Source organism: Epinephelus lanceolatus, chromosome 10, assembly GCF_041903045.1.
Source record: "Epinephelus lanceolatus isolate andai-2023 chromosome 10, ASM4190304v1, whole genome shotgun sequence".
Lineage (NCBI taxonomy): Eukaryota > Metazoa > Chordata > Actinopteri > Perciformes > Serranidae > Epinephelus > Epinephelus lanceolatus.
The window spans coordinates 34525011-34543915 of NC_135743.1; the positions used below are offsets into that span (position 1 = coordinate 34525011).

At 41.5% G+C, this 18905-nt stretch overlaps 1 protein-coding gene across 4 annotated transcripts in view; it reads left to right on the forward strand.

Moving 5' to 3' along the window:
- usp45 (ubiquitin specific peptidase 45) overlaps window positions 1–18905 on the forward strand; it is a 41532-nt gene that overhangs the window by 9817 nt on the left and 12810 nt on the right. Inside the window, exons 6-10 of one of the 4 annotated variants that reach the window (XR_004502496.2) lie at window positions 4977–5128; window positions 6430–6525; window positions 7427–7557; window positions 16980–17067; window positions 17924–17986. Coding sequence is in view for 3 of the 4 variants with exons in the window: in XM_033641734.2 (XP_033497625.1) it covers window positions 4977–5128; window positions 6430–6525; window positions 7427–7557; window positions 16980–17067; window positions 17445–17465 (488 nt within the window). In the remaining variant the exon portion in view is untranslated. Of the gene's footprint in view, window positions 1–4976; window positions 5129–6429; window positions 6526–7426; window positions 7558–16979; window positions 17068–17444; window positions 17902–17923; window positions 17987–18905 lie in introns of those variants that run through there. The other 3 variants (XM_033641734.2, XM_033641731.2, XM_033641732.2) reach the window with 3 other exon arrangements.

The following is an 18905-nucleotide window of genomic DNA, read 5'->3' on the forward strand; positions in this document are numbered from 1 at the left end:
GTGAACACGGAGGCATGAAGCCCACTGGCCATACGATTCGACAATCTCTTTGCCCAACTGTGAACCAGATAAGGAAAAAGCCACTCAAAAAAGCGTTTGGTTTTTTTTATATATATATATGGAAAACATATTTTTACAGGCTTTTGTATTGGCCTTTATTGCAACAACAAAGTGTCTCTGAGACAGCACTTTAAAATTAAAGAAAGCAGCAAATATTGGTGTGAAACCAACTTAAGAGTATATGTTTTGTTTGTGGCATTGGATTGAGTTTGAAGTTTCTCAAATGAGCTCTGGTGATGGCCTCGCTTCAGCTTGTGAGAATGTCAAAAAATTGCAAACAAATGAATGACAGAAGGTTATGCTTTTTGAAAGATTTCAGTTGAGCTTTTGTTTTTTTTTTGTTTGTTTTTTCCTTTTGTAAGTAGACTAATGCTGTCCCCTGTAAAAGTAAACAAGGCCAGTGTTTCTTTGTGTATCTCTTGTGTGAAAAAGAGCAGGGAGTGCAGAAGGTGTTGGTGTACATGCGTGCATGTGGACAATCCTAAGCACTGTGATGCTTTCCTCTACCCTGGGGAAAGGCTCCACAGTGTCACTGCTGCCCATACTCGGTGGCTGAGCAAGGAGGGCCAGGTGGTGGTGCCGAGTGCAGCACAGTCAAGCGTGGACGCAGCGCATGCTGACATTTGCCTTCGCTGACTGCTGCAGGGAGAGGAAAAATCTGCTTTTCCATATGCTTGTGCTCGTTGCAACCCTTCCCTCCACCCACTGCCCCCCTCCATCCCACTGCCCCATTCTGCCCCCCTCTCCCTAGTCTTAACCAGATGGCTCCCTGAACATTGTTTACCTTGGGTGACGGTCCCAGATGCAGAGTGTGTCCATCGGCATCCCCATTCCGCCTAGTTAGTTTCCTCATTCCTCTGCTCTCTCTTAGAGGAAGTGCCAGTTGCAGCTCTTACACTCAAGTTACATTAGGTCTGTTAATTTTGTCGATCCTCTCACAAACACCACAAGAAGACGCACTCATTTACACACTCATTCTCTCTCTCAATTACTTTCTCTTCTGCTCAGTTGTTCACACTTGGGTAAACACATCTCTTCACACCTTCCCAGCCTCACACCAAATCCAGAAATACACAGTTTGTTTTCTCAATCGGGGCTGCAGTCTTTCCCCATCTCCACTTGTTTTCCGTGCGCTTTGCATGTTGACATATGGGTGCTCCCTTATGGCTGCATATTGAAGATGGAAATAGGCCTCCAGATGTTGCCAGCACAGAGGGCCAGATGCATTTAGCACCACTGGGTGGAGCGTCACAAAAGCATGTTGTCCCAACAAGCTGAACCTCACCCCGTCTTAGTCCCAAAACTACAAGACAAGCCCAAAAAGTCTCCCTTCATTTCTCATCAGTGCTGAAAATTTTTCAGTTCAGTGTAAGTTTACAGCAACACAATTGGTGCAGGCATGAAAAATGTGATAATGCAGCAGACCTGAAAGAGAGTATGAACTTTATGTGTATGTATGAACGCCCAACTGTGGCTTTTCTTCTCAAATCTGTTGAACAGAAAAGTTGCCCTTTTATCCCCATTCCTTTGAGTGAATTTGATTTAGTATAAAATGCAAATTGGCAGGCCACGAGTGAAAAGCCCACAGTTCACATTCCAGCGACTGTGACCAGGGCACTGCAGCTAATGTCCTTGGCCTTGAAGAGGAAAAGCTCACAGGGTAGCGGCCAGCAGTAGAGTTACCACTGCTGTAGGTTGAATAGCTTTTTCAATAAGTGTGCAAGGAGTGGTTCTATTAATTGAATATATTCAAGGGCAAGGCCATTGTATATTGAGGAGAAGAACGGTGAGAGTAAAGGTGCAGGTTATTATGATGATTATGATGGTTTACGGTTCAATTGAATTTCCTTAGTTTGGACATAAGCGGGTTCAGGCCAGCGACCTCGCTGCCAGCCTGCTCTCTTGACTGGCTTATATGGGTGAAGTGCTCATGGACCAAACTCTTTTTGTGTTTACCAGCATTTAATTGATTTCTCTACAGCCTGTAGGCCTTAAGGTACTGCCATCAGTCCCGAACTTGCCATTTTGTGCTGATATGTCTTATTATCTGCTTACTACAAAGGAACTCATAGTTTCATTTACTACACAGCAGACCCACTGAATTCTTTCAGGAATGATAACAATTTCATCAATCATTGTAGCTGTACATCATTGATATGAATGAAAATATACATCGTCCCTTGACTTCCACTTTCTGTTATATATTAAAGAAGAATTTGAGGGTTTTTTTTTTACCTTGTCATGTGGCTATACGGTTGCGAGTGAGCAGTAACTTTTGTGCAGTCTCCTCGCAGTGTATTCACAGATGCTCCGGTGTTTGAGATCTCCAACCACTCTAGGGAAGAAAAAAAAAACGATTTTCAATGTACTAAAGCGTTTAAATCTCTGCAATTTCCATCCAATCTGGAAAGATTATCAATCCAAACAATTTATGGAGCAGCAAATGGTTGGCAATATTGGAAAATATTTAATAGGTTTAAACATCGTGAACTTGTACCAGAACGATTAAGAACATTTATAATTCAGAATATTGTGTAAAACAATCATCAGAATATCTATGCAATTTTACATTCTTAATGAAAGACAGGTAGTTCTTTCTTAGTCCTACCAAGGTAATATTAATCAGATATTGATAATTTGGTATATTTTAAGCAATCCATGTGTCTTTCATTCAGTATTTATCAAGTAGTGATTTTAACTGAAACTGCTGCAGCCAGCCTGTGGACCCTTTTTTATGTTTGTTCGATGACATCTCGGCAAATACCAGTAGGTTACTGTATGTTGTGCCACAGAGATCAGGGGGACCATGTATTACTATACTGAGCTTGTCTTGTGTCATAGAGCTCATGATATCCTGCAGGAAGCGAAATGGTTGGGTTTTTTTTTTGTCATCTTAGTGCAATGCACTAACTGCACATGCAGCCTGTTGCAGCTGCTTCCCTCCAGAGATCAATAAAGTATTTCTTAGTCTGATTTTCTGGATCCGTCAAACTTCTCTAATATCCAGGGCTTGAAGTTCTCCGGCACGGTGCTGGATTTCCGGCGCAGGCGCAAGTGCAGCACCCAGCAGCAGAGGCAGTTTTCAGTCGCGCCCATGTTAACCTATCTGACTGACTGTCCACACAGGCCGCTGAGCAAAGCGGAGCGCCCACGGAGGCTCACGCACTGCAGTGCTTCAGTTCGGCGTCTGGTCTATTTTTCACACGAGCTGCGAGCGCTTCTGTTAAGCTGGATAGAGCGGATCGTACCAAACAGGAAGTCAGACACAGAAAAGACGAGAGAATCCGGCCAATTTTAAAAATAAAATACATTTTAAAAATAAAAGCCTGTTTAATTATGATGTTGCTTGTCCGTCTATAAATATTTGTTCAGTTTGGTCTAGACACGAGAGAGATGAAAACACACACACACACACACACACACACACACACACACACACACACACAGAAAGAGAGAGAGAGAGAGAGAGAGAGAGAGAGAAAAATGGCTACAGGTTGGGGGCTGCAATTCAGAGAGATAGAAGATGCCCCTTGATGTCAAAGGTCGTGAGTTCAAGCCTCAACTGATGTAAAATGTGGCATGCCCCTGGACCCCCCTAGCGCAGAAGGCCCTTTAAATTAATATTACTTTTTTTAACTAAATGATCTATAATTTGTCAGCAACGTGTTTCATCTCTACTTTTATATCTAAAATTTGTAGCAGTGTTTTAGTAGATTCCACTCTAAGTGAGGTTGCATATTTTGTTCTACATTGTGTATTATCTGTTGTTGCTTTTTCTGACTTAATTGTACTTGAAGTCTGCTCTGTGAATGTGTAGGCTGTCACTGGACAACAATGTGAATATTAGAACAGGAGTCTCTATCAGCAGATACTTCATGTAAATGAGTCTACTTAGGCTCATAGGCAAAAAACCTAATGACGGCATTTGTAACTTGTTGCACAAAAACCACTGCTCAAAGCCAATGTAACTTTTTGCCTCTTCTGACCATTATTACACTTGGATAACAATGAAAAATTTTGGAAAACGTGAAATATCAATTATCTGTTCAATAGTGAGGGTGTGGCAGCAAAGAGTTGATGTTTGACCCAAAACTGGAACTTAAATCTTGCGGACAGGTAGAAAACACATCATTTATTTTAGTTCAACAAATTTTGTGCATTAGGATTTGAACCCTCTTCTACTCTAGTCTCCATATTCAGGCTTCCTTGCAAGTTAGCCAAACAGTAATGACTAACACATGTCAGTGACATATTTATTGGTATTTAGTCAGTATGGTGTTGGCTTTTTTTGTGAGCTGCTGCCATGTCCTCAGCTCACACAGCGACACTACCTACTCTCTACTGTCCCCAGCAGACTATCTGTATGTGACTGTCAGCTTCTGACCATCTGCGTCTGAGTTTCTGTTTAAGGTTAGTTTTCATTGGTGATCAGGAGTAACAGCTGGCTGTGGACAGCCATCTCTTCTAACCCCAGCCCCCACCCCTTCCCTACTAACCAGCGGAAACTTCTACAGCTGTCATCTGCTTTCCCAAATGACCCAGCTTTCCTTCCAGCTGCCATCCTAGCACCGTGCTCCCAGCCCCAGTCTTGCTTCAAGGCTAAGTCCAGTGTTTTCTGTATCCTGCTGCAATCTCAATTTAAGGGAGGCAGACTTCTATCCTCAGTCTCAGCCAAATTGCCAACTCAGCCACCATCTCAGCTCAGTCTTTCAGCTTGGCTGCCAAGTCTTGTTATCCAGAAATAACCTAGAAGTAAAGGCCAAATCCACATTTTAAAAACTGAATCTTTTTGTCAAATTCAAAGACTAATATTTGTAGTTTCCAGTCTTGTATATCTCTTGAATCTTTTCTCCAGTAGACATTTTTGAGTCTGCACTGCTGTGCATCACTAACCTGTTTTGTTTTGTATGTTGCAGGAGCATCACCTAAGATCATTAAGCTGCAAGAGGAACCATCAGACTATGCTGACCCACCCAAAGGCAAGAGTCCAGCCATCAACAGCACCTTGGTCCCTGTCAAAGGCATCAATAACCTCGGTAACACATGCTTCTTCAACGCTGTTATGCAGGTTGGTATATGGTTCAAACATAAATATTTTCTGTGCATGTGTTTCTATAATGCATTTTGTAGTAGAAGATTAAATACCATAGGAATTAACAAAGGGTTGGTGTGATTAAAGGTATCACTATCAATCTGAAGCATGATCTCATTATTTTTTTAAGTTGGATGTCTCACTGCACATAGCCTTGCGAGCTTGCAAGCTTTGTCTCAAGTGACCTTAGACGCAGGGATTTACATTCTAACATGACAATATGAATATGTATGCATTCACAATGTGAAAACACTTCTCAAGTGCTGCCTCTGATGAGTCTGGCCTATAGTAAACCAGAATGCATTCTTACAATGACTGTGAGTGTAAACAGGCTTGGCCTTGAGGTCATTTTGAAGTATATCCAATGCAGCAGTAAATGCAGTGCCGGCTTGGATACGCTCACCTTCCCATACACGAGTGGCTCTCAGTTGGTGCAGAGCATGTTCACCATACAACACAGCTGTAGAACCCTGCCAGTCTTTCTCTGGTCGTGTCATGGTGACTGCAAACCAACATGCCTCTTCAACAATGAAGCTGTTTTTTTTTCCGCCATTTTGTTAATCACCCTCAGGGCCCTCCTTGTTGATTGAAATTTGAGTGAGCTCGCTTTATATGCTTTTCCCTCCCTCTCCCTGTCTGTTTGTATTGTCTCCTTGAAAATTGCAATCTTTTCGGTGAAAACACATAATTGTCAGAGGACGGGCTGTGTCTGCGCTCACAATGCCAGCTCCATTGTGTGTTTTCCATAGCAACTGTCTTCATTGCCAGGATGTGACAAAACAAATATCTCTTGAAAGGGAAGGAAAAGATGTTTCTCTAACATGAAGGGACAATGACTGCTTCAGGCTATCTCCTCACCAAGGATCTTCTCTACATTTCAAACTCACAGATCATAGATAGATTTGAAAGCCTCTTTCAGAATAATGAACTCACCACAAGTTTCCTAAATCCTTCCACAATGGAGATAACATTTCACACAGGTATTTTAATTGACCACAGTGGATTGCCACAAGCTAAGTGTAAATACAGTTTAATATCTTTGAAGGATTGTGACTTTTTTTTGTCCACAAATTGGTGTTGGGTGTTTTCATTTGATGAATAGTAAAATCAGACCAATTCGATGATCCAGTGATTCAATAGTATTTAGCAGCTTAGCATTTGTTGATGTTATACCATACCTGATGATACCTTTACCTAATACCATTCAATGCATCGACTGATTAAAATGGTAAATGCATTGTTAGTAAAACAGTCTGAAAATAATGTTCTCCCCACAGAACCTGTCTCAGACACACATGCTCATCGACCTCATCCAGGAAGTAAAGGACAAAGGCTACAAACTGAGGATCAGCCCCTCCGTCGATACCAATGTGGTACAATTTACTGTTCATCTCTTCTACTTTCCTGGAGCTGTAGTCTCCTCCAGACTAAACAATAGACTGAGCAAATTTAAATGACTTTGTCTTTGAAATTCTGATTTTAATGCTGTACCTGTCTGACTCATTGTGCCCTGTTGTATTTGTTACATTCATGCGATCAATGACAATTGACTCAAAAAAGCAACTGAAAATAAATGGTTTTAGTTAATTACAAATGCATATGTAAAGTTAATTCTTTTCTTTTTTTGGCAACTTTAAATTTAAATAAACAAAATCAACTGTCAGTTGTCCAAAACTGTCATTACATACATTATTTTGACACATTAACAGGGCGCGACAGTAATAATTGCCAGGTTGCCATTGGCAACCAATTCTCGGCCTTTGGTTGCCATTAGTGGTAATCACAATTTAAACACTAAAGGTAAAGACAACAAACAGCAAAACATGGACTCCAAAATAAATAAATTCTTAACATTTTTTGCATTAGTGATATTTCATATTGCTGTTACAGTCACAAATGGAACCAGACAGTGCTGCACGTGTGTTAATGCTAGTTGTGTATGCACAGGCATCTGTTTTAGAGATAATGACGGAGCAAATTAAGTTGCTTGACTGTAGGTTTGAAAGTTCAACTAACCTGTCATTAAAGACATTCTTTTAGGACACATTTTCATTATTAAGCTGACATAATTGCATAGTATCTTAATCACTCAAAATATGATGTGACTAAAAATGCAACCATATTTTCAGTTTTGGCAACCAAAAGCTGATGCCTGTTTGCCAGCCTGGCAACCAGTTTTAAAGTTAGTGTTCAGCCCTACATTAAGTGATAGCTGGATCCTGTTTTGTTAATGTCTTTTGAAATTAAGAAATAAATGTCTTATTTTTATTCCAGAGTCCACTGACAGTTACGCTGCCTGGTCCAGAGCCCCTGACTGCGGCCATGTTTCTCTTCCTCCAGAGCATGAAAGAACCAGGGAAAGGCCCGGTCAACCCCAAAATCCTCTTCAACCAGCTCTGCCAAAAGTAAAGCGCTACTCTTCATGTCAGCTGCCAAAAAAAAAAATCACCCACGATGTTGATACTTGCTTCAGACTCTGTATATAAATATTTTATCTCAGGGTTGCTGTAGCCGTCAGACTGTGCCATAATTGTTAGTGTTGCAGTTCTCCATCATCACAGCAGCAGTTTACAATACAGGAGCCACAGCTTTCACCTGCTTTCGTCCCCTCACTGTGGTGATGACCGCTGTAACCAGCCAGACCCAGGTAGCACCTGGTCCCAGCTGAATGCCTTTCACACACTCTGAGCTCAACATACACTAAACACACTACAAGCACTGTACCTTGTTAAATGTGTAGCAGCAGCAGCTACCTATTTGTAGCTCTATCTGCTACTTGCCACACTGCTGTGCCACCTGTGTCATATTTGATCCAGAGCAAGGTCTAACAGGCTGTATGACAGGCAGAAACAGCCCCACAACTGTGAACTGAACAGTTGTTTTGTTCTCTTTTATGAACAGTGTGAATGTTTGGTTGGCTGGGTTCTTGTTTGAGCATGGTACACTGCTGGTTGGGCCCACCCTGTGCGTGTGTATGGGAGTGGGGGTTCTTGCACTGTTTAGTAGTGCAGGTGGGTGACCAGGGCATTTGACATTGGATGACTGGGTACATCTCTGGTGCGGCTTTGACAGTTATTCTGGTACCTAGCTTTCATCAGAAAGGCCTCTGTGTGTGTGTGTGTGTGTGTGTGTGTGTGTGTGTGTGTCTGTGTGTCTGTGTGTCTGTGTGTCTGTGTGTGTGTGTCGGCTGCCACCTCACCTGGTACTGCCTCAGCCTGCTACACACATGCAGGCAATTGTGCATTCAGACAGCAAGCGTTGCGCACACCTTTATGCATTCATACGCTGCTAATTTCAAGTAGGGCTAATCTATTCCACTGACATGCATTTGAATAGAGATATATGACTTTAAGCCACAGCACCCATTACCCATATGGTACACTTATACCACAGGTGAACTTTTATTAAGGCCAGTAAATGCAGATATGCAGCCAATATCCACTTACATAATTTTCAATGATCAAATGGTAGGAGACAACAAATTTATTAACTATACATACAGTACAGGCCAAAAGTTTGGACAAACCTTCTCATTCAATGCGTTTTCTTTATTTTCATGACTATTTACATTGTAGATTCTCACTGAAGGCATCAAAACTATGAATGAACACATGTGGAGTTATGTACTTAACAAAAAAAGGTGAAATAACTGAAAACATGTTTTATATTCTAGTTTCTTCAAAATAGCCACCCTTTGCTCTGATTACTGCTTTGCACACTCTTGGCATTCTCTCGATGAGCTTCAAGAGGTAGTCACCTGAAATGGTTTCCACTTCACAGGTGTGCCTTATCAGGGTTAATTAGTGGAATTTCTTGCTTTATCAATGGGGTTGGGACCATCAGTTGTGTTGTGCAGAAGTCAGGTTAATACACAGCCGACAGCCCTATTGGACAACTGTTAAAATTCATATTATGGCAAGAACCAATCAGCTAACTAAAGAAAAACGAGTGGCCATCATTACTTTAAGAAATGAAGGTCAGTCAGTCCGGAAAATTGCAAAAACTTTAAATGTGTCCCCAAGTGGAGTCACAAAAACCATCAAGCGCTACAACGAAACTGGCACACATGAGGACCGACCCAGGAAAGGAAGACCAAGAGTCACCTCTGCTTCTGAGGATAAGTTCATCCGAGTCACCAGCCTCAGAAATCGCAAGTTAACAGCAGCTCAGATCAGAGACCAGATGAATGCCACAAAGAGTTCTAGCAGCAGACCCATCTCTAGAACAACTGTTAAGAGGAGACTGCGCGAATCAGGCCTTCATGGTCAAATAGCTGCTAGGAAACCACTGCTAAGGAGAGGCAACAAGCAGAAGAGATTTGTTTGGGCCAAGAAACACAAGGAATGGACATTAGACCAGTGGAAATCTGTGCTTTGGTCTGATGAGTCCAAATTTGAGATCTTTGGTTCCAACCGCCGTGTCTTTGTGAGACGCAGAAAAGGTGAATGGATGGATTCCACATGCCTGGTTCCCACTGTGAAGCATGGAGGAGGAGGTGTGATGGTGTGGGGGTGTTTTGCTGGTGACACTGTTGGGGATTTATTCAAAATTGAAGGCACACTGAACCAGCATGGCTACCACAGCATCCTGCAGCGACATGCCATCCCATCCGGTTTGCGTTTAGTTGGACGATCATTTATTTTTCAACAGGACAATGACCCCAAACACACCTCCAGGCTGTGTAAGGGCTATTTGACCAAGAAGGCGAGTGATGGAGTGCTGCGGCAGATGACCTGGCCTCCACAGTCACCGGACCTGAACCCAATCGAGATGGTTTGGGGTGAGCTGGACCGCAGAGTGAAGGCAAAGGGGCCAACAAGTGCTAAACACCTCTGGGAACTCCTTCAAGACTGTTGGAAAACCATTTCAGGTGACTACCTCTTGAAGCTCATCGAGAGAATGCCAAGAGTGTGCAAAGCAGTAATCAGAGCAAAGGGTGGCTATTTTGAAGAAACTAGAATATAAAACATGTTTTCAGTTATTTCACCATTTTTTGTTAAGCACATAACTCCACATGTGTTCATTCATAGTTTTGATGCCTTCAGTGAGAATCTACAATGTAAATAGTCATGAAAATAAAGAAAACGCATTGAATGAGAAGGTGTGTCCAAACTTTTGGCCTGTACTGTATTTGCGTAGGTGTAGAGCTCTATTGCCTAGTGAACTGACAAAAAAATAAATAAAAAACAATATTTTTACTTTTTTTAAAAATGCAGAGAAAGAACCAAGAAATCTCACACACTATTGAACACTTAAGCTCATTTCAGTTACTTTCATCTTTATAGGAGCTGCAAGCATCCAGGTATATATGGGATGATCAAATTCCCTGAGCATCTTTTACCAAGAATTAAAAAGTGGTGGCTTTGTTATGGGGGACCTCGTTAATTCTTTTAAAAAGAGCTCTGATTCCAACACACCAGGTAACCAATCCACGAAAGTTGTTGCGCACCAAAAAGTCTGCGTTAGATGAAAGGGAAAGGTTGAAAGTACCGAGAAAAGAAAAGCCCTGACACACAGTCATAGAAGCATATTGTGCAGTAGATTAAAAGATACCATAAAATTGTGGCTAATTAATCTGATGTACGATCTAAACATTGTAAACTTGTTTTAACAACTTTGAGGAAATTCTGATTTATAAACTGATGTTCATCACGATTTCAGCTGCTTTTTCTGATTTACATGAAAGAACTGGGGAGTAATCGCATTTTCAAGGCCTTATTCACTTAAATGCTATTTCCTTTAACACCCACAAAGTGTACATGATTGTGGCAGCTTTTTGAACTTGCCTGACCCCTCACATGCTTCTCTGAAAGACTCCTCCACACAGCAACTCATCTACATTCAGTTAGGTCTGAAGCTTTAAGCTGGAAGGACAGGGTCAAGAACTACTTCTGTTTACTGGGAAATTTTTCTCCATTTTAGTGACCTTTTGTGATGGGTACACGCTGTTAATATAGCCTATCATTCTCACTTGTCACTGCAAGCTATTGTCACTCCAAGAGGTTTGGATCTGCCCTTGGCCTGTGGGGGCTGAGAACGCTTTTCCATTTCTCTTTCATTGTCTTTCCTAGTATGTTGGTGCTGACAGACAGGTTAAAGGCACTGGAGGCCGATTGAGCCCAATTTTGTGTGAGTGTATGTGTGCGTTTCTGTGCACAATGCATTTGACCTCACCCAGCTGAGTACCCCACAGGCTGCTTCTTCCTCCTGCCAGCGGAAGGGGGCTGGTCTGGGCTCGGACTATTGCCAAGTTATGTGGGTTGGATGGTTAGCACCACACACTCTATCTGGTGCCAGAGAGGGTCCCAGCTTGTACCCAGGCCTTGTTTTACTATAAAGCTCATCAGTGGTGTCAAGACAGGGGAATAAAGACACAAATATTCATCTTTTTTCTCCTGGGCACCTGGAGTCTGAGGTCAGGGACAGTGGTTTTCATACAGCGCATCTACTTCTACTATTTATTGAGAATAGGATGCATTCTCTATGCATTTCCAATGCATAAGCTGGACAAAAAGGCCACACAGAGGCATTCATCTACACCTGCCTCTTTCAAGGACTGATTCAATTTTCAGGACGGCCAGTGGACACTTTCTTGTATTGCAAAAGATGAAAAGTATGCTGGCTCTCAGCTCCGTCCATGTGCTGCGTATAAATGTCCACATACCCACATCTTTCAAATTTTGGTTCATAAGCCTTTATGAGAAGCCTTACATCCCTGATAGAAATAGCAGAGGACAACAATAGATTCCATCTCGTTCTCTGGAATCCTGGACACACACACACCTATACTGACACACAAGCAGTACACACACACAAAGAAACAGGGTCGGCATACTGGTCTGCCCAGGATGAAGACCTTTTTCAGGTTGAAGAAAAGAGGCAGATATTCATAGTTGGTTACAAAAGTAATACAAACATTGGTTTACGTGCGCGTGCTGAGCCGAGAGCCGCAGTCTGGGAATTCTGACTTTACAGTCCATCCATCCAATCCATTCACTCCGGTCTACCTGTGAATGTTTGGAAACCTGAAAATAAGGATGTTGTCAGCCTCTTTATGTCTGAAATACAAAGAAATAATACCTGTGCAAATGAGCACAAGTTGATGAAGACATTGTTTACTAAGTGGTGCATGAAGCATCTCCTCAGGCTGGTGTTGATTTTTTGTCTCTCAGTCTTGCAAAACCTTACCAAACAGTACCATGTAATTAGAAAGAGACAGAGAAGTCAAGGTGGCATATAATTATCCTCACTTCAAAATGAGCAAGTTGCAGCAAAAGAGACAAATATCAGTCCAGTAAAAAAAACTGTCAGCTGAACCAAAAGGCTTATTTCATTACTCCCCTAAAAATAGGACAAAAGATAGTATTGTCTACATATTATGCCATATCATTGTGCTCTGTCTGGCTGTGTAGAAGGACAACATGCATCAAACCAAACACGACTCAGGCATCAGTAGTAACCACAGTCTTGCAGGGTATGTGTTTGCATTCATTTAAAGAAAGGAAACTAAAAAGAAGTATAAATAGAACTGTACCCATCTCCGAATGATGTCAGTTGAATCGGATTTGGTTGTTCAGTACCACAGTTCAACTATGCGTTCCTTTTTTTATGTACAGATTTTGAGAGTTTGAACAGGGTTTAGAAGGACTGATAATTCAAATCCTCGTCTTTCAGGGGACAGCCCTTCCATAAAATAAAAGAAACATTTGAAAAGGGTTTTTTGATGGACCAGAGGTTAATAGAGACAGTCTGGTCTACTGAACATTTTGATTATAAAAGGAAAAACTATTCAATTAAATGTATTAGCATTTAAACCTAAGAGGGCTTTGATTTCAGGTTGCGGTTGGCATACAAGCTTTTAAATACACCAGCATCTCATAATATAGCTTGCGTCAATATGACTTTGCATTTTTCATCCTTTGATATCTGTCACATAGCAACATATTCAGCCAGTAAACATGTAATGTACAATTTATTCTCTCTTAGTCGCCTGGGTGAGAGGTGGGAGTTTTATTGTTGGTAAGGATAAATGGTACAGTGACAGTCAGTCAGATAAGTGGAACAAATGTAGAATAGTTGCAATATACATTTTTTTGAGCATATTGCAACTCATTGAGTCATAGTTAAATTTCTTATGCCTATGTGTGAGTAAATGCTGATGAATTTAATATGTGAACTGTGTGCGGGTGCATTGTGTTGCTCATACAGTAGGTGTGTGTGTGTGTGTTTGGGGGGGGGGGGGGGAGCTTGTGTGGCCTTGTGTCTGGTACTAAGTCATCCGGCTATTAATTGTGTTAGCACCGCAGCTGTTTGCATTGGCCAGATTGAGAGCAGCGCTACAGGGCCCTTCTGCTTCTCTCCACTGGGATGAGCTTCCAGACCTCCTCATTCCCACTGATCCCAATCAACCTTTTAATTTTTTTTTTCTCTCTATACTTCTCTGTGTCTGTCTCTCACTCTTTTTCTGTCTCACTCATTTCCTTCTCTGTTTTGCTTTATATTCCTCTCTCTGTGTCTCTCTCCCGGGAGGTCGACAGAATAGTTAGCGGAACAAGAGGGAAACATTCCTTCACATGCTGTTCATTTTTAGGGTTGGCGAGCAAATGACATATGTGCTTTCTACCATCCCCACCCCTCCACCCACCCTTCCCCATGTGTCTGCACGAAGAGGGCATAAGAGACAGAGACTGTGTGTGTATGTAAGGGTGGGAGGGTGACTTTAGGCTCCTCCAGACCTCCTGCTTATGACCTGTGTTGAGGGCAGGTGGTTGGCCATCTCTCCCCCAACCACGGACATCCATTCTTGGGCCACATGTCAGCCTATCTCCAAAGGAGGATTAATTTTCAAATGAACTGGTCTAATAATTATGATTATGAATGTCATTAATGATTGGCTACAAAACAAAAGATACAACATTTGCCTCCTTGAAGTGACAGGAGATACGTTAATGCTACACTAAAAAGCCTGAGGACCACTGGTGTCCATCAAGTACCAGTGAAGGACCTCCACAGTACTGTTAAAGGATCTAACCCACCCACCCAGCCCCCGCCCTCCAAATATCCTTAGCATTTGACTGATGGTTTCTCAAACCAGTGATGTGGCGTCTCGGTGTGTGTTGTGCCCGTCGGACCAACCTGTCCTGTGGTTATGTGGCTGGCTCGGCCCAACAGGTTGCAGTGGCTCTAGCCTTGGATGCCCATCTGCCCCTGGCATCTGTCCTCACATCTGCTTCACTGCGGACGGCCAGGGGACGGACCCAAGGAGAGCCTCCCCTCTAACTGCTCTGACATTAATGTCCAGGAGGGGTGTCCACCAACAAAATGGCAATAACATGCTCAGTAAAATGTCAAGGCCAGAATGGCAGAGCTGTGGTTTGATGACCTGTTGTTATTATTTCTAAATAATGTTAATCTTTGTTCTGTGTGGAGCACTTTTGTCTTTTGATGGACTTCTGTGTTCTCCAGGGAGAAGGAAGTGGAACAAAGATTGCGTAAATTGGCTATGTACTTTAGTGAACTGTCTACCTATTAAGATTTCTTGCCAGCATATATTATGACTGAAAAAAATGCAATAGAGGATCTAATATATTAATCAGGTAATTGATTTAAATAATTTGAACTTTTTGCTGAAAGGGGAGTCATGGTGTGCTTAATTATGCCATCTCATATTCCATGCCTTCATACTTAACAAGATGTGCATTCTTAAAAAATATCAGACTCGCTAGCACACCGTGTTTTTGCTGGGAAAGGCAGTGTGGGGATCTTTGCCCATTAGTGTGTCTGAGACACAAACAATAAACAAGATGATAAGTAAGAAGCAAAAGATGCATTAAACAAGAGGTGTTGTTTTATTTTAGATGTACCTGATTTCACACGTTTTTCACTGTGTAGCAGGAGACAGAAGGTCATCCTGATAGGGAAATTAAAGCAAGCACAATCTTTACAATAGATACAAGGCTTCTTAGGTACAACTCAAAGCAGAGGCTAATTTCCAGCTGTGGTGCAGCATGTAGAAAGCTTAATGTACAATGACTCAGCTTTTGCCAGAATATGTTTAACAAACGGTTCACTCTTTCCTTGTCAGGTCTACAAAGTTAGATTACTGTCGCAATCAAAACGTAAAAACTAAAGTTTAACATGTTGAAAATAGGACTGCACAACTTATCGTTTAAATCAGAACTGATCATAAAAATACGTGGCAACGAATGTCATCACTGATAAGTTTGGTAGATGTCATGATGCACGGCACACGTCTCCTAAGGTGAGAGCAGTAAGCCGGCAAATGCTGCACCCTGTTTAGCACATGTGACTAACTACAGGAAATGCAGTCTCCTTTGTCTCTGCGGGTAGCATTTGATTTACCTGGGTGTGGTCAGTAGAGGTTTTTGTTCCCCAGGATGGTGAAAGGCATGACAAACCCTACTCTTCCTTACTCTGCCTCTGATTGGCTTCCCCTAACATTCTTACCCTAATCCTAACTGATCTCACTCTTCTTGCCTAAACTTAACCAGTCCAACCAACAAAGGCAATGAGTACTTGCTAATCAGAGGGAGAGGAGGGCGATCATGCCTCTGCCATCCTAGGAAATAAAATTTGGTGTCCTGTAGCCGGGCCCCTGATGAAGCCATTTTTTAAACTAACCTTTATAAAGCTGAATAGTTTTACTTTGGGGCCCAGCTGCACTGATCCATCACAAAACAAAATTAAACAGACGGAAGGTATTTCTGTTGCTTACATTTGCTTTTAGATTACCCTGTAATCATGTGTTTGTACATCAAAACAGCCACAAATCTGCCAGAAACGGCAGACTTAGCTAGCGCTTATTAAGTAAAATTAGGTCAGAGTCACACTGGAGTATGACGTAACGTTGTGAAATATTTATTTTTTTATTGTAGTGGCCTTGTCTGTACGTACTCTTCATCTAGCATACATTTGATTTTTTTCTTTACAAGGAGTATGTTTTGTTTTTGAATAAAAAGCTGGAAATAGATAGTTTTTCTCTTTTTATCCGATTGATAATCGATTAATCAAAGTAAAACACAGATGAATCGGTCACCAAAGTAGTTGTTTGTCAGCAGCTGTAGCTGAAAGTATGTTGTGAACTATGAATTTAAAACAAAAAAAAGAATAGGATTCAAATGTAGGAAAATGTGCTTTAAATATCTGAAAATATCGCTTTGCTGTGACAATGTGTGCAGTGTTTGAGTATGTAAGATGATTGGCTTTCATTCTATTCATGTGTTTGAATTTTGAGTTCAGAATGTTTCCTCTGTTAAAACGCTAAAAAATCCCAGACAGCAAAGCTGAAAGAGCCAGTTTGAATCTATGAAAGGAGAAAGTGAGTTGGATTTCTGATAGGGCTTTGATGAATGTCAATAAAGCAAGTTTAAAAACTTTGAAGACAGATTTGTAACACTGAAAACATCAAACTGTGAACAATGTAAGAGTGAAGCAAATTTTCAACCTTTCAAATCTTGAAATGTTTTGATATGTGAAAGGAATCAAACCTCATATAGTGGCCGGCAGGATTTTACAGATACAAAAGTGAAAAAGCCTTGAAAAGGGGTAATGGGAGTTTTCTCATTTTTTCATGTTTTTCTATAGATTTCAAATGCTTGTGTGGTAGTTTTCTTCCTTTTGACTTGATTGGGTTTGATCACATACGTCGTAAAAATGTATAACCTTAAATAAAGGCAAATATTTCTGGTTTTTCCTGCCAACAGGTCGTAGTCCTTTCTCAGCTATGTTCTGCTTCCTTTCACCTTATTTTCATAAGTTTCTCTGTCGTCGTTGACTTTCACCTATGTTTTACTTTGTTTGTTTCCAGGGCTCCGCGCTTCAAGGGCTACCAACAACAAGACAGCCAGGAGCTTCTGCACTACCTACTGGACTCCATACGAGTAGAGGAAACTAAAGTGAGCTTACATATACACACATACACCTGTAAAGGCTGTAAAAAGCTTAAACACACACTGTTTTTCCAAGTTCAGAATGTATTTGGTGTGGATCTTTTGTTATGTTTTTCAAAGTTTGCTTAAGTTTTACTTTTCATAAAAGAAATGTCCCTCATATCTGCAAAAAGTACTCTTTGTACCTCTGGTATTTGTGGGGTTTTTTTCCAAGTGCTTTTTGAACATTTGTTAGGAGAAAATGTGTTAGAAATGAGGACGCTGTATGTACGTGCTTGTTGGGTTATAACAAACCTTGAAGGAAATTCAGGGATTTAAAGACCCCCTTCAGTGACAATAGAGTCTTTAACCTTGATAACATGTCCACATGGTGTTTTTTATAGGCTACACCATATCCTGAGTAAAAAGAAGCAGTCAATGCCATGGCTGAGCATTTTGTAGAGAGGTTTGTGTGTGTGAAGAGAGTGAAGGTAAGCAGGTACACTGGAGCTGCAGACGAGTGGCTAAGATGCGGTGCTAATCTGCATATTCATATCATCTGTGCGTACTAAATAAGGTAAAGGTTATATAAAGAGTTATATCTGAGCCTAAAGCATGAGGGGATTTTTTTCATGGACAAAAAAACTTAAGTATATCATTCTGATGAACAGAGATGAGTTTTGGGGGGTTTATCATTGCCCGAAGGGGAACATTATAAATGGCTATTTCTTAGCCACATTAATGCTAACAACCCCATCATCCTCTATTTAGTGTTTTGTACTAATTGCATAGACTGTTTAAAGTAATGGTGAAGTTACTGTGATGTCACACATTGCTTTGTGGACTCCTTTTTTGAAGTCTTGAGGTTTTTTTTTTTTTTCAGGCCTGGAGATTGCTGCTTGGCTAATCAACAAATATTACCATGCTAACATGGAAAACTAAGATGGTGAATATTATATATTATACTATATTATATATAGTATTTGATTATAATATTATACATAGTAAATATCTCTATTAAAGCACTTTAACTGAAAATTGTAGCATGCTCACATTAGCATTGTGAGCACCATTGTGCCTTTGCACAGCCTCACAGAGCCACTAACATGGCTGTAGACTCTTAGTTTGTTTTTGTCTATTTGACTTGGCAAGTTGTATTTTGTTTTTTAATTTTCAAATGTTTGCTTGGATTGCTGTGAGACGCACTGCCTTTTTTGTACTACATCAAACCATTTACTGAAAAAAAAAAATCAGCAATCAGCAGTGATGGTAGTTCACTGATAGTATCATGCTAATACCTGAATTGTGGGGAATTCTGTGTTTGTTTTGAAAGCCATCCGAGCCTACTGTAGTTACAATGGAAAACATTCAGTTTGTTTGTTGGCGGCTGTGTGCTTTCACAAAACCCAGTATCTTGGTTTTGCTTGGCCAGCCAGTTTTTGTGTTTTAACCTTATGGTGCCATGTTTTTGGCAAGTACAGAGAACCCCCTCCCCCCAGGCCTTCACAGGGCAATTAGGAGACCCCACAGCAGCCCTTTGCATGGCTGAGCTGGCCCCTGTGGCCCCACCAGTGGCTATGTGAACCAAGGAGGAGAAGTTAGCGGGTGTGTTTAGTGGTCAGCCTCAGACCCAGGAGGGGCCGCAGGCTGGGCTCCCCTGCTCCCATTCAAACTTGTGAACACTGACAGTTGTGCCACTTAGGGGACTTGCAAGTGGCACGACCGGCATCATTGTGTGATCTTGGGAAACCCACAGCTGCTGAATGAGCTCCAGGGCCGTCCCATTGTGCTTGAGGGTCACCCACAGCCCCCTCCCTCACACATACACACACACACACACACACACACTCATCAGCCGATCTCCC